Source organism: Pongo abelii, chromosome 23 (assembly GCF_028885655.2).
Source record: "Pongo abelii isolate AG06213 chromosome 23, NHGRI_mPonAbe1-v2.0_pri, whole genome shotgun sequence".
Lineage (NCBI taxonomy): Eukaryota > Metazoa > Chordata > Mammalia > Primates > Hominidae > Pongo > Pongo abelii.
This window is the reverse complement of record NC_085929.1, coordinates 27,222,051-27,237,291: the sequence shown is the minus strand read 5'-3', so window position 1 is coordinate 27,237,291 and position 15,241 is coordinate 27,222,051. Positions and strand designations below refer to the sequence as shown.

At 50.6% G+C, this 15,241-nt stretch overlaps 1 protein-coding gene across 1 annotated transcript in view; it reads right to left on the bottom strand.

The window, feature by feature from the left end:
• Window positions 1–9,457: 9,457 nt before the first annotated feature.
• The window catches only part of CRKL (CRK like proto-oncogene, adaptor protein), a 36,008-nt gene continuing 30,224 nt past the window's right edge, over window positions 9,458–15,241 (bottom strand). The window contains exon 3 of the mRNA XM_002834636.5: window positions 9,458–13,495. Within this exon, the coding sequence (XP_002834682.1) occupies window positions 13,361–13,495 (135 nt within the window). The 3' untranslated portion in view covers window positions 9,458–13,360. The remainder of the gene's footprint in view (window positions 13,496–15,241) is intronic.

Genomic DNA, 15,241 nt, shown 5'->3' with positions numbered 1-15,241 from the left:
CAGTGAGATGACCTAAGGCAGCTGGGAGGTCCCTCAGGCCCATGAGACACCCCAAAGGCAGCAGGGGATAGCCAAGGTTAGAGAAGCAGTGAGTGCGGGGAGGATAATTCCACAGTCTGGGAGAGAGGTGGATCCCTAGGCACCCCCAGCCCTGGAGCACCCCACCATGCAGCAAGCTTGTCGCTCTCCTCCTTACATCTACCCTCTACTGTCAGGTTCTCCTGTTCCCCACTCCCCTCACCCTAGGGTCTCCAAGCAGGGTGTGCAGGTATTTTAGGTAAGAAAGTGGCCGGGCGTAGAGGCTCACGCCTGTAATCGCAACACTTTGTGGGGCTGAAGCAGGAGAATCGCTGCCTGGACAACATGGCAAAACTGTCTCTACAAAAAACAAACAAAACAACACTTTAGCTTGGTGTGGTGGTGCAAGCCTGTAGTCCCAGACACTTGGGAGGCTGAGGTGGGAGGATGGCTTGGGCCTGGGCAGTCAAGGCTGCAGTGAGCCATGATTCTGCCACTACATCCAGCCTGGGTGACAAAGTGAGACCCTGTCTCAAAAAAAGAAAAAAAAAAAGGCCGCGTGCAGTGGCTCACACCTGTAATCCCAGTATCTTGGGAGACCAAGGTAGGAGGATTACTTGAGGTCAGGGGTTCGAGACCAGCCTGGCCAACAAGGTGAAACCCCATCTCTACTAAAAATACAAAAATTAGCTGGGTGTGGTGGCGTGCACCTGTAATCCCAGCTACTCAGGAGGTGAGGCAGGAGAATCGCTTGAACCCAGGAGGCAGAGGTTGCAGTGAGCCGAGGTTGTGCCACTGCAGAGTGAGATGGCAGAGTGAGACTGTCAAAAAAAAACAAAAGAGAAAGAGAAAGAAAAGAAGAGAGAGGAAGGGGAGGGGAGGGGAGGGGAAGGGAGGGGAGAGGAAGGGAGGGGAGGGGAGAAGGGGAAGGAAAAAAAAAAAGAACTGAGCCAACTTCAGTATCTAACATTGTGATTGACACTGTCGCCCCCTGGAGCCCAATCTGAGAATCAGCAGGATTCTCCTTGAGTCTCAGGGTTCTGAAGGCAGAGAAATCTGAGAATCAGCAGGATTCTCCTTGAGTCTCAGGGTTCTGAAGGCAGAGACCAAGACTAGGGGCCTTTTCCCTGCAGGCTGAGGCGGATTTCCAGACGCAGAGACCTCAACTTAATTAACTGATCCCCAGGAAACGTTGAAGGACTGATATAGCACAGCCAACATGAGCCAAGGGCAGCTGTGTGGAGGGGCAAGTTGATGCAGTGGTGCCCACAGATGCACAGTGATTCATTCATATGGAAGCATAGGTTGGGGGATTCCCCAGGTCAAAGAACTGGGGCCCAACCCCATTGCCCATGCCTGTTCCTGCCCCTCTGCCTTGCCCTGGCTACTGCAGCCCAGCCTCTTCTCAGCCCAGGTCTGTCTACACAGGCCTGACCACTGTATGCCCAGCACCCACTGGATTCTCTGGGGTTGTTCAACTCTGTCCAAAGTCAGCTCCAGCCCATTGACCTATTCAGTTCAGACTAGGCCCTCCTCAAATGGCTGGCTTTGCAGCGTGCACTGTCCTGTCCCCGGGCTCTGGGATAGCCAATCTTTATTTATTTATTTATTTATTTATTTATTTTGAGACGGAGTCTTGCTCTGTCTCCCAGGCTGGAGTGCAGTGGCGCAATCTCGGCTCACTGCAAGCTCTGCCTCCCAGGTTCACGCCATTCTCCTGCCTCAGCCTTCCGAGTAGCTGGGACTACGGGCACCCGCCACCATGCCCGGCTAAGTTTTTTTTTTGTATTTTTAGTAAAGACAGGGTTTCACCATGTGAGCCAGGATGGTCTCGATCTCCTGACCTTGTGATCCACCCACCTTGGCCTCCTAAAGTGCTGGGATTACAGATGTGAGCCACCGTGCCCGGCCTCTTTTTTTTTTTTTTTTTTTTGAGGTGGAGTTTCACTCTTTTTGCCCAGGCTGGAGTGCAATGGTATGATCTGGGGTCACCGTAACCTCCGCCTCCCAGGTTCAAGCAATTCTCCTGCCTCAGCCTCCCAAGTAGCTGGGATTACAGGCGTGCCACCATGCCCGGCTAATTTTGTATTTTTAGTGGAGATAGGGTTTCTCCATGTTGGTCAGGCTGGTCTTGAACTCCCCACCCCAGGTGATCTACCTGCCTTGGCCTCCCAAAGTGCTGGGATTACAGGCATGAGCCACCATGCCTGGTGAGGGATAGCCAGTCTTAATCCCTGTTCTCATGGAGGGAGGTGGCAGGAGCTGAGGGCAGATGCCCATAGGTGTTCATAGGGCATTCACACAGAAGAAACAGTGTGGACAAGGAGGTAAGATGGTAAATTCCGGAGAACTCAGAATATGCCATTCCAGTCCAGCTTGCCATGAAGTTCTGGGCAGGGGCCTGGCATGGAGGTTGGCTGGGCTGGAGGAACAGGGAGAGCTGGGTAAGGAGTCTTCATCACTTGTGTTTTGTTTTTGAAATGGGGTTTCTCTCTGTCACCCAGGCTGGAGTTCAGGAGTACGATCATAGCTCTCTGCAGCCTTGAACTCCTAGGCTCAAGGGATTCTCCTGCCTCATTCTCCCATGTAGATGGGACTACAGGCATATGCCACTGTGCCCGGTTACATGTGTCTTCAGGAAAGAAATCTAAGACTGGTGTTGGACTGGAAGGAGGCAAGAGGTAGGGAGAAGAGGTCAGAGGACTCCTACAGTGAGGGTTGGGCAAGAGCTAGCCCACAGGGCTGCAGGGTAGCCCTGTCTCTGCGATCCTTAATTAGACCCCATGAGGAATTTCTATCATCAATTTGGCAACAGGCCAGGAGATTGGCTCAACACCTGTAATCCCAGTTCTTTGGGAGGCCAAGGCAGGAGGATCGTTGGAGCCCTGGAGTTCAAGACCAGCCTGGGCAACATGACAAAACCCCTTCTCTAAACACGCGCGCACGTGCATGCGCACACACACACACACACGATTGACAACAATCTCCACACTTCCAGTGACCGATGGGCTAGTATAAGCTGTCTCAGGCCAGGCGCGATGGTTCATGCCTGTAATCCCAGCACTTTGGTAGGCCGAGGCAGGTGGATCGCCTGAGGTTAGGAGTTCGAGACCAGGCTGGCCAACATGGCGAAACCCCGTCTCTACTAAAAATACAAAAAAAAAAAAAAAAAAATTAGCTGGGCATGGTGGCGGGCACCTGTAATCCCACCTATTTGGGAGGCTGAGGCAGGAGAATTGCTTGAACCCAGGAGGTGGAGGTTGCAGTGGGCCGAGATCATGCCACTGCATTCCAGCCTGGGCAACGGAGCGGGACTCTGTCTAAAAAAACAAAACAAAAACAAAAACAAAACCAGCTGTCTCAGTCCACACAGTGGAATATTATTCTGCCATGAAAAAGTTTTTTAATTACAAACATTTTATTATTTTTAATTATAAACAGTGTTTTGTAATTGTGTTAAAAATACATATTCTTTTTGATACAGGGTCCTGCTCTGTGGCCCAGACTGGAGTGCAGTTGCGTGATGACAGCTCACTGCAGCCTCCACCTCCCAGGCTCAGGTGATCCTCCCCCCTCAGCCTACCGAGTAGCTGGGACTACAGGCATTCGCCACCATGCCTAGCTAATTTTTGTATTTTCTTGGTAGAGACAGGGTTTCACCATGTTGCCCAGGCTGGTCTCGAACTCTTAAGCTCAAGCAATCCGCCTGCCTCAGCCTCCCAAAGTGCTGGGATTACAAGCATGAGCCACCGTGCTGGGCCTAAATATTTTAAATATTTTCTTTTTTTTTTCTTTTGAGACAGGGTCTCCCTCTGTTGCCCAGTCTGGAGTGCAGTGGTGCGATTACGGCTCACTGCAACCTTCACTTCCCGGGCTCAGGTGATCCTCTCACCTCATTGTCCTGAGTAGCGGGGACTACAGGAGTGTGCCACCATGGCTGGCTAATTTTAAAAATTTTTTCATAGAGGCGGGTTTTCACCATGTTGCCCAGGCTGGTCTTGAACTCCTGGACTCAAGCAATTTGCTCACCTCGGCCTCCCAAAGTGCTGGGAATACAGGCATGAGCCACCGCACCTGGCCTTTCTTTTTTTTTTTTTTTTTTTTTTTTGAGACGGAGTCTCACTGTCGCCCAGGCTGGAGTGCAGTGGCGCGATCTCGGCTCACTGCAGGCTCTGCCTCCCGGGGTTCACGCCATTCTCCTGCCTCAGCCTCCCTAGTAGCTGAGACTACAGGCGCCCGCCACCGCGCCCGGCTAAGTTTTTGTATTTTTAGTAGAGACGGGGTTTCACCAAGACCAGGATGGTCTCGATCTCCTGACCTCGTGATCCGCCCACCTCGGCCTCCCAAAGGGCTGGGATTACAGGCGTGAGCCACCGCGCCCGGCTCTTTCTTTCTTTGTTTCTTCTTCTTTTTTTTTTTTTTTTTGTGAGACTGAGTCTTGCTTTGTTGCCCAGGCTGGAGTGCAATGGTGCGATCTCGGCTCACTGCAACCTCCGCCTCCCAGGTTCAAGCGATTCTCCTGCCTCAGCCTCCTGAGTAGCTGGGATTACAGGCGTGGGCCACCAGGCCTGGCTAATTTTTGTATTTTTAGTAGAGATGGGGTTTCACCATGATTAGCCAGGCTGGTCTCGAACTCCTAACCTCAAGTAATTAGCCTACCTCAGCCTCCCAAAGTGCTGGGGTTACAGGCATGAGCCACCACACCTGGGCCAAGTCCCAGGTTCAAGCCATCCTCCCACCTCAGCCTGTGGAGTAGCTGGGACTATAGGTATGACACCACACCCAGCTAATTTTTTTATTTTTATTTTTTTTGTAGAGACTCACTATATTGCCCAGGCTGGTCTTGAACCCTCGGGCTCACGTGATCCTCTCCGCCTCAGCTTCCCAAATTGCTGGGATTAGAGGTGTGAGCCACCGCGCCCTGCCTACAGGTCTTTTGAATGCTGCATCCTATAGATATTTTTTTCCTTCAACCCAGAAGCCAAAGCATAATTCCCTAAATTCTTCAGAGCTGTCTTGGTGAGCTCAGGTGGTCTGCAAACCGCTATTTCCAGAGGGCTGGCATGGGGGCCTGTGTTCTCCTCCTTGCAGCCCTGTCCAGGCCCCTCCTCTTCTTGGCTCCCACCCTCTAGGCAGTTACTGGTTACCTACTCCGTCCTTCCCGGACTTGACTGTTGGGCATCTCGAGGGCTTCCCCCTTGTTAGTCTTCTCTTCCTCAGACCCCTTAGCCTGAAAGTGTGTTCCCCAGGGCTTTCCTTGGCGGGCGGGCGGGCGGGCAGGCGGGCAGGCGGAGGCTGTCCTCTTGGGGCCCCCACCCTGGCCATCCCATGCGGCCGTCCCTCGTCCACATGGTCCTGCTTCCATCTTAGGGAGGGCAGAGCTCGGTGATCCTGCGCCTCCCTCACGGACTCAGGGACACAGGTTACTTAGGGCCGAGAGCCCCGGAAGCCCTGAGAGGGCAAATGCAACGGCTCCGAAGAGCCATACGGAGAAGGGCGGCGCAGCCGGCCATTGGGCCCCATGCCCCGCCTTCCGCAACCCCACGCCACCCAACCCCACCACACGCCACCCTCCGCCCCGCAGCTGCCCCGGCCCACAGCCCCCAATCTCTGCAGTCGCTGAATGCGCCCCCGCCATCCGTGGACGCCAGAAGCCATGGGCACTGGAGAATGTCAGGGAAAGGTCAAGTTTTTCCTTGGGATCCGAGGGCGAGGATGGAGCTCCCGGAAGCACCAGGGGCCACAAGAGTTGGGCCGCCCTCCACACCCACCCCGCGCAGGGTCCGCCACCCTCTACCCCCATCCCAAGCTGGGATCCTCCCTGCCCTTCTCCCCCTTCCGTGCGATGTCCGCCTTCCCCGGAGTCGGCGCTGGAGATGCCCCACGCCGGCTGCCGCGGGCGGGGACCGAAGGTGCAGCTCGGCCTGGCGATGCGGGGCCATGAGTAAAGCTCTAGAGGACACGGAGCTGAACAGGGTCGGGGTTGCAGGCCACGCGGCCACGCCGGAGTCCACGCTGCAGCGGGGGTCCGAGCCCGTTTTCAGGGTCCAGGGGCGTGGCGGCCTGGCCCTCAGCACAGTGGCCTACAGCCCCGCCTCAGGGCTGTGCCCCCGACTGCGCCCGGCTCTGTCCCCACCTCCCCCACCCCAGGTAAGGGCGCGCGAGAAGGGACGGGGAGAGCGCCGGTCGGGAAGCTCGGGCTGAGCGCGGCGGCTGGGATCTGGGATCCAAACGCCGTGGCCGCGGGCCCGCGCCCGGGCAGACCCGGGCTCCGCTCTCACATCACGCGGTACATGGGCTACAGTTCCTTGTCCGAGGGCTTCCGGGAGCTGGAGCCGCACAGAATGAAGGGGTTCACTGGTAGTGGTTCCCAACTTCGTTGCATATTAAACCCCCCCGGAGAACTTAAACTCCAGTGCCCAGTCCTATGCAATCAGATCCTGGGTCTCCACTGTGCAGCGCCCGTGGAGAGCCAGCGATGTGAGGGTCGAGATCACCCAGTTCTTTGGGGACAGGGTCTCACTGCCACCCAGGCTGGAGTCCAGTGGTGCGATCACGGCTCACAGCAGTCTTGACCTCCAGGGCTCAAGTGATCCTCCAGCCTCAGCCTCCCAAGCAGCTGGGAGCACAGGCGCATGCCACTACGCGTGGCTTTTTTGAGAGGAGGTCTTGCCATGTTTCCCAGGCTGGTCTCGAACTTCTGGGCTCAAGCGACCCTCCCGTCTCAGGCCTTCCAAAGTGCTGGGATTACAGGCGTGAATCATTGCCCCTGGCTCCATCCAGCTCCTTCAGCCTGGATTACCAGTATTTCCCCTCCTCCAGGAAGCCAGGAATGCTTCCTCAACCCGCCTGGGCTCCACAGCGCCCCTCATCCTCAGCGCACTGGTCACCACTTATGCTGCCCCAGCTTTCCAGCGCAGGGCCCTGAGCTCCAGCTCTGGTTGCTACCGGAATAGTCCTGCTTGCTGCCCTTGAAGAACCAGGGTGTACACTAAGACTGCAAGAGCAGAGTCCAGCCATAATAGTGGGTTGGGGAGTCACTGACTTGGCCAGAGAAGACACCTCCAGAATGACCAGCCTGGAGGTGTCAAGTTTTTGTTGCAGGGTAAGGTTTCAAGACTGGCTGGGCCAGCTGTACTGTTAACCTAGCAGGGAGGCAAGCAGAGGGGTAGCCCCCACTAGGTCCCATGTCCAAGAGTTTCCCTCGCCTCAAAGGAACCCAGTCCAGCATTGCTGGCCAAGATATACCTGTTCGAACAAGCTATTTTTTTACTTATGTATTAAAAATTGAGATGCTTGCCGGGCACGGTGGCTCATGCTGTAATTCCAGCACTTTGGGAGGCCGAGGTGGGCGGATCCCCTGAGGTCAGAAGTTCAAGAGCAGCCTGGTCAACATGGTGAAACCCACTCTCTACTAAAAATATAAAAAGTAGCTAGGCATGGTGGCGCACGCCTGTAGTCCCAGCTACTGGAGAGGCTGAGGCTGGAGAATCACTTAAACCTGGGAGGCAGAGGTTGCAGTGAGCCAAGAATATGCCACTGCAGAGGAGACTGTCTCAAAAAAAAAAAATTGTTTTAGATGCTACTATGTCTCAATAGGGGTCACTATGTCGACCAGGCTGGAGTGCAGTGGCTATTCACAGGCACAGTCATAACTCACTGCAGTCTGGAACTCCTAGGTTCAAGCAATCCTCCAGCCTCAGCCTCCAGAGTAGCTGGGACTATAGGAATGCACCACCACACCAGGCTCTAAACGTAGTTTTCAAAGATGTCTCTGGAGTATTGTTTCTTCCAGAAATGATGTGACGGTTTTGATATTTCAAGACAGACTTCTCTCAAATTCAGCAGAAACCTGAAAGTAAGAACCAGGGACATTTTAGCCTCATAGTTCTATATAAATATACATCCTGGGCCAGGCACAGAGGGTCATGCCTGTAATCCCAGCTTCTGAGGAGGCCAAGGGTGGGAGGATTGCCTGGGCCCAGGAGTTGGAGGCTGCAGTGAGCTATCATCTTACCACTGCACTCCAGCCTGAGCAAGACACTGTCTTAAATAAATTTTTAACTTTTTTTTTTTTTTTGAGATGGAGTCTCACTCTGTCCCCATGGAGCTGGAGTGCAATGGTGCAAATTGCTGGTAAATTTATTTTTAAGACAGGGTCTCGGCTGGGCGCAGTGGCTCATGCCTGTAATCTCAGCACTTTGGAAGGCTGCGGCGGGTGGATCACCTGAGGTCAGGAGTTTGAGACCAGCCTGGCCAACATGGTGAAACCCCATCTCTACTAAAAAATACAAAAGTTAGCTGGACGTGGTGGCACGCGCCTGTAATCCCAGCTACTCAGGGGAGGCTGAGGCAGGAGAATTGCTTGAACCCGGGACGGGGAGGTTGCAGTGAGCTGAGGTCATATCATTGCATTCCAGCTCTGGGCGACAGAGCAAGACTGTCTCGGCGGTGGGGGGTGGGGGGAAGGATCTTCCTCTGTCACCCAGGCTGAAGTGCAGTGGTATGTCTGCTCACTGCAACCTCCGCCTCCCAAGATCAAAAGATCTTCCCACCTTGGCCCTCCCTGCACAGTAGTTGGGACTACAGGCATGCATCACCACGCCTGGCTAATTTTTATATTTTTTGCCGAGATGAGATTTCACCATGTTGGCCAGGCTGGTCCTGAACTCCAGATCTGCCCATCTTGGCCTCCCAAAGTGCTGGGATTACAGGCATGAGCCACCACACCCAGCCATAATTTTAAAAAATGGCTTCCTGAGGTTTTACAAGAAAATATGCACCTCAAAATACACAAATAGGCATGGGAATAGGGTACAGGTGAAGTGAAAGATAAAATGTACTGAGAGCTGGGAGTAGGAGAAACAAGGCCCTGGCTGAGGGGGTGTCAGTGGGCCTCCCAATACCTCAAGCCAATCCACTTGGAAGTCTCCCAAAGTTCATCAGGAGAACCACGTACAGCCAAGAACAGAAAAGGATTCAAGAAAGCCGCACAGGTATCATGCCCTGATCTGCAATGAGGCTGCTCACTTCCCATGACTTCTGCTTGATACCATTCAACCCTGGTTAGCTCATGCTGAAGAAGTATTTACTAGAAGCCTCAGATATAGCTGCCTAGAAGGAAAAAGATCCAAGTTCTCTGTGGTGGTGCAACCTGTGGGAACTATTGCCTCATGCTCAGAAGGCCAAACACTAGGCTCCCATACAGTACCTACAAGGCAGACACTCTGGGAGCCAGATTTTTTCTCTTTTGGAGGGAGACCCCAAGTGCTCTCCTCTGGGTGCCCGAGTGTTGGAATGGGCAGATGCCAAGACTTCATTCTAGCTCTTGGTCAGCAGCAGCACTAAGGGGTCTCTGAGGAGCATCAGAGATTTCACCACTGCTCAACTGCCAGGAGGCTAGTGGGGGTGGACTGAGGAGACACTGAAACACCGAAGCTGCTGCCACCACCGGCTGATGCAAGTTTTATTGAGACAATATACAAACAGGCCATGGAAACAAGGGTTTTGATGCTGGGACCAGTAACGTAAAACGGAATACAAAAATAAAAAGGCACTAATCTGTTAAGAAAAGACACTCAATGTATTCTAAGAATATAAGTCATTTAATACTGTTAATTTTATAGCACAAAATAAAACAAGCTATGATCCCCAAAAATAATTTTAAAAGCTTACACAGAAAATATTATTGCCTGAAGTTTATGATCTTTAAGTTACAGGTCAAAAGAGTTTTACGTTGTTGTTGTTTTTGTTTTAAAACACACAGTGAAGACCGTCTAAGAAGCAAGGCCACTGTTCCTCCTGTAGGGACAACGATCCTGTCTCAGAGACTTGTCCTTCTGCTCCTTTAGAAAATAGAACCAGCACAGTGTCCACACCGACAGCAGTTACCAGGGGCATAGTCCTCCGGTCCCAGAGGGTGGAGTTGAGGCAGAGCTCAGTGGTGTCCACAGAAAGCATTAGTCTTAGGTACTGTGTTAAAACCATCAAGAATTCATTCATGTTTAAGAAGTTAATAACCATAATATTAAAGGATTAAATTATAAACACCTGGCACAAAACCACATCATCCCTTTTCAAAAATAAAATGTTCATATTCCTCTGAGCAAACATCACAAGAGCAGTGGCCATCTGCCTCAGGCCTGCCTTGTCTGTAAACAGCTGTAAAGGAAAGCTAGCACAGCGCCAAGGACACATGAGCTCCCAGGAGGGCACAGCTGTCCTTCCCTTTCAGCTTTCCAAACATGAGCACAGAAGGTGTCTAGTCTGGGTGACCAAAGTCCTCAAACGGCAGCCGGTCAACACATCGTCTTCCTCGTTAACCATGTCGTCAGGTGGTTCCACACAGCACAGACACGGCTGACTCCTGTACCGCAGGTCCTTCCCAGGATACACAAGTTTTTAACCAGTCAATGCCCTCTAGTACGTAATTTGTTTCCTTCCCAGGTGAAAAACCATAGTGAGTTAATTTAACATCCAAGTATTTCTTTAAACATGGTAGAGCAGAGCAAGTAGCAGTTATGAACATCCACCCTCTGGGTCAGATGTGCACTGCTCTATGGAGCACAACAGTCTTCCCAGACTAGTGGGGAACCCAGGCACGAAGCTGAGCTGAGGCAGCAGTGCTGCGTTCATATGTTTAGTGTGAAAAAGAGAGTATCCCTGCCTGATTAAAAAAAACTGACAAGGTTGTAAGTCAGTAAGTTTGACTAGTTTTGGCACATATCTGGAGTGCAGAACTCAAGCTCGCCTTGTTTTGAGCTCTGAATCTCCTGGCAGCCCTGGATGCCATTTTCATGGGCTGAAGTAATGAGCTGATTAATTATGAAACCAAACCACAGGTATACTCTAGGTATATCTGATTCTGAAGTGCGCCACAAAAGGTGAGTCGGGATATTGGTCAGTAGACACGGCTGAAAGGAAACCTTGCTTTCCAAAATGGCCACAGACTTCTTGCGCTGTGAGTCAACTGCTGTAATTCAAAGGTGTCAAGCCCTTCAGCTAAATCTGGTTGAAAAAGGCCTAAGAGTCTGTGCCCTCCTTGAACAAGGCACACATTCCTCCCTCTGCTGGAAACTCCACTCACAGCTCAACATGGGCAGGGATGAACCATGTCACTGGCCAAAGGGCAAACACTGTTTCTAGGCAGAGTTTGGGGACTCTGTGACATGTCTGCCACTTGTGGGTGCTATGCCAGGCCTGAATCCAAAATAAGCCAACCTGACACACCTAACCAGAAGCGGCAACTGCCGCAGACCGTGCAGAGCAGGAGGCGGCCACCGTTCTCACTGGCAAGGAAGGGCTAATCTCCAAGGCTTTTAGAGGAAAACCACAGATGGGAAGCCATGGTGATAGTTTTCCCAACTGACCATTAATTCTGTCTCAGGAACACTCTCAAGATTCATGAATACAGCAGTTATCTGCCTGATGGAATACTGATTTAAAGAAAAATCGAAAAATGGTTGTTTTGCTGGTTCTGTCTCCAGAATGCATTGCTCTAAATCTCAAAACCTAGGAACCTCCAGACAGGGCCACAGTCACAGCAGATGCTCAGTAAATGAAAGCTACTCATTAGGCTGTTGCTACATTTCTAGGTCTGCTGTGTTCACTATGAGCTGGGGCTTGTCTTTACCAGGGTCCACAAGGGAGAGCAGACTAAATTGCACAGGGTTCCCAGAATTTTAGTCTGCTATGTGCAGCAGATGATGGATGAACCACATGTATATACCAGCTGGCTAGTATGAACAGGCCTCTTTTAGCTAACAGGGAAATGCTTTAACATCAATACACTGATAAGTGGTTAATGATAAACTGGTTAATGGTCTCCCTAGTCACTAAAACACTAAGACATCAAATACATTAATGAATTTCCAGAGCTTGCATTTCCTTTGCTTGGGAGCATCACAGACACTTACTTAGACCGTGAGACCAGTATGAGCAGCACCAACTTTCTCTGGCAGCCTGGCGAGATTGGGCCTGGGCATGGAGGTCTGGGCTTCAGTGAGTGGAGTTTAACGATTCATTAATGAGTCCAATGATTCTATGAACAACCCCACTTTTTAAGGAAGTTTAAAGTCTTAACCTTAAAGGGGTACATTCACTGAAAAGCTGAACAGAAAACTGGCCAACCGCCCTCCAACCCACTGCTCTTATCACTGGCAAAACAAGGTAAGCAAAGGTTTCCCTAAAGTACCCCCCAACTCTGATGCTTTTTAAAACAAAGTAATCCAAGGGGCTGTGCACATAGCATGGCACATCACAACTGCATTATTTTGTGTGTTGTCTGCTACATGGCAAAACAAGGTACTACTGGCAACCACGACAATAAAGGCCTCTGCTTCAGGGTTGTTCTTTTCAGATTTCTTTAGTTACAGCAGCTTCAGTTTAGAAGCTCAGAGGCATGAGTCATTCCCTGCACTATCATAAAAACCCAACCTGCTACTTAACCTGTTTAGAACACACAAGTCTAGGCCAGGCGCGGCGGCTCACGGCTGTAATCCCAGCATGTTGGGAGGCTGAGGCGGGTGGATCACCTGAAGTCAGGAGTTCGAGACCAGCCTGGTCAACATGATGAAGCCCCATCTCTACTAAAAATACAAAAATTAGCCGGGCGTGGTGTGCGCGCCTGTAGTCCCAGCTACTCGGGAGGCTGAGGCAGGAGAATCGCTTGAACTCAGGAGGTGGAGACTGCAGGGAGGCGAGATTGCGCCACTGTACTCCAGCCTGGGTGACGGAGCGAGACTCCATCTCAAAAAAACAAAACAAAACAAACAAACAAACAAAAAACAAACAAAAAAAACCCCACACAAGTCTAATTAATTAGTTTTCCAAAACCAAACCGAAACAAAAGAAAAAAAAAGCCAGATTTTGGAGTTTTAGGACAGAATTCTCTCTTCCTTAAGGTTCACTTCCTGTTGTCCAACGAAAAGCAAGATGGCAGCTGAGTCACTGCTTTGTGGAACAGCAAACATGCAGTATCTCGCCATGGCCTCAAGCTTTTTCTGGTGAACATGACACAATCAGTCCCACGTACAAACAGGCAGCAATGAGAAGGAAGACCCTTTCCTCGTCAACTTCTCTCCACTTGTGTGCTTCCATCAGTATTTCCAGTTTATAATCCAAAAGAACTCTAAAATCGGCTACTCTTTGACAATACGACTATGATACAAACGTCAGGAGGCAGCCGCTGTGTGCATTCCAAATGTGTGTGCGACTGCCAGTCTGCAGAAAGCTGGACTTCGGCAATGCAGTGTGACTTGCCTATGAGAGAAAATGCTTTCCCACTTCAAAGGAGACTAGGACAGGCAGAACAACAAAGCAGCAGGAAACAGGGCAACAGCAATCACTCATTTTCATCTGGGTTTTGAGGGTCAAAGATTTTGACGTGCGTAAAGGGGAAAAGCCCTTTGCGCCCATTCACCTCGCCTTCCCACTGGCCATTTATATTCATCCTTGTGACTTTCACGATGTCACCAACCTGTACGGATGAAGAAGACAAAGTTAGCATTTCTCTGCAACAAGAAAAAGACAGTTTACATTAAATCACAAACACTACCTTATCCAAAGGGCCCATACATTATTATTTAGACACAGGGTCTCACTCTGTTAGCCATGCTGGAGTGTAGTGGTGAGATCCCTGCTCAGTGTAACCTCTAACGCCTGGGCTCAAGTGATCCTTCCACCTCCACCTCTTGAATAGCTGTGACTACAGGCGTGCACCAGCAGGCATATTAATTTTTTATTTTTTATAGACGGGGTCTGTCACCCAGGCTGGAATGCAGTGACACGATCACAGCTCACTGTAACCTTGAACTCCTGGGATTACTTGAGGTCAGGAGTTCGAAACCAGCCTGGGCAACATGGTGAAACCTCATCTCTTCTAAAAAATAGAAAAATTAGCCGGGTGTGGTGGTACATGACTGCAGTCCCAGCTACTCAGGAGGCTGAAGTGAGAGGATGGCTTGAGCCCATGAGGCTGAGGCTGCAGTGAGCTGTCATTGTGCCATGGCACTCCAGACTGGGCAACCGAGTGAGACCCTGTCTCAAAAAAACAAAAACCAAAACACACACACACAGAAACAGCTTTTGAGCACAAAGCAGCTCCCCACCCAACACCAACCCTCTATTTTGGCCACTAACCCCAACAGGATAGAAATGAACACGTGATTCTGAGAATGGTTAAAGTCAAATTACACAAAAAGGTGTATTTTAAAAAAAGACCTTCAGGTGGTAGCCATTGTAGACAGGGTGTTACTCTGTTCAGCAGAGCACTAATCTAAGGTTCTGTATTGTGTACTTAGGTCCATAAAAACGCTACTTGAATATAAGACCCACCTAAGATCTAAGACAATAAGAAATAAGCTTTTGTCTGCTTAAACACATATAGAACCAGGCATAGTGGTACGTGCCTGTAGTTCCATGTACTTGGCAGGCTGAGGTGGGAGGACTGCTTGAGCCCAGGAGTTTGAGACCAGCCGGCTCAACGCAGCAAGACTACATCTCAAAATAAAAACAGGCACGAGGTTTTTATGGCACAGTCCAGTGGTCCATGCCATGAACTTTGGAGCATGCAGGACACCAAACAAATGTGCTGGATCTGCCACTTTTAGAAACTACATGACTGTAGCAAACTGCTTAAGTTCTCCAAGTCTCAGTTTCCTTCCAACTTTGAAAGGTTCTTGCAGTAATTAAATGCTTGTTACTTGAGTAGAGATTCCTGAATAGAACCCAGCCCCCAACCCCACGCCCCCTCTAATGATCACACCCTTTGGATGCACGAAGGGAAGAGCTGGAATTAGCACTGAGAAGCACAGCACTGTATATATCAGAGGATTTCCAACCTTGTCACCAACAAGGGTCCTCTCAAATCCAATGAGAAACAGGCTGAAAACGGGGTCTAATAAATTACTGTGATGGATACTAAGCAGCCAAGGAAGACTACGGGAAGATTAAAGATGAGGCTAAGGATTGAAAGCTGCCAAGAACACTCACACCTCACGCCTTCCAATTAACTTGTGAGTCTGGCGGTCTTCAACAGGATACTTTCTACATGATCCTACCTAATCAATTAAATAAATTGACTGAACATCTACTCCATGGAAAATGGGCAGGTCAGTTCGTATCCTTAAAAAACTTCTGTCTTTTGAGTGGGATACACAATGAATCTTTGTCAGATAATAACATAGTGTAAAAAGCACGAAGTGGCCGGGCGCAGTGGCTCACA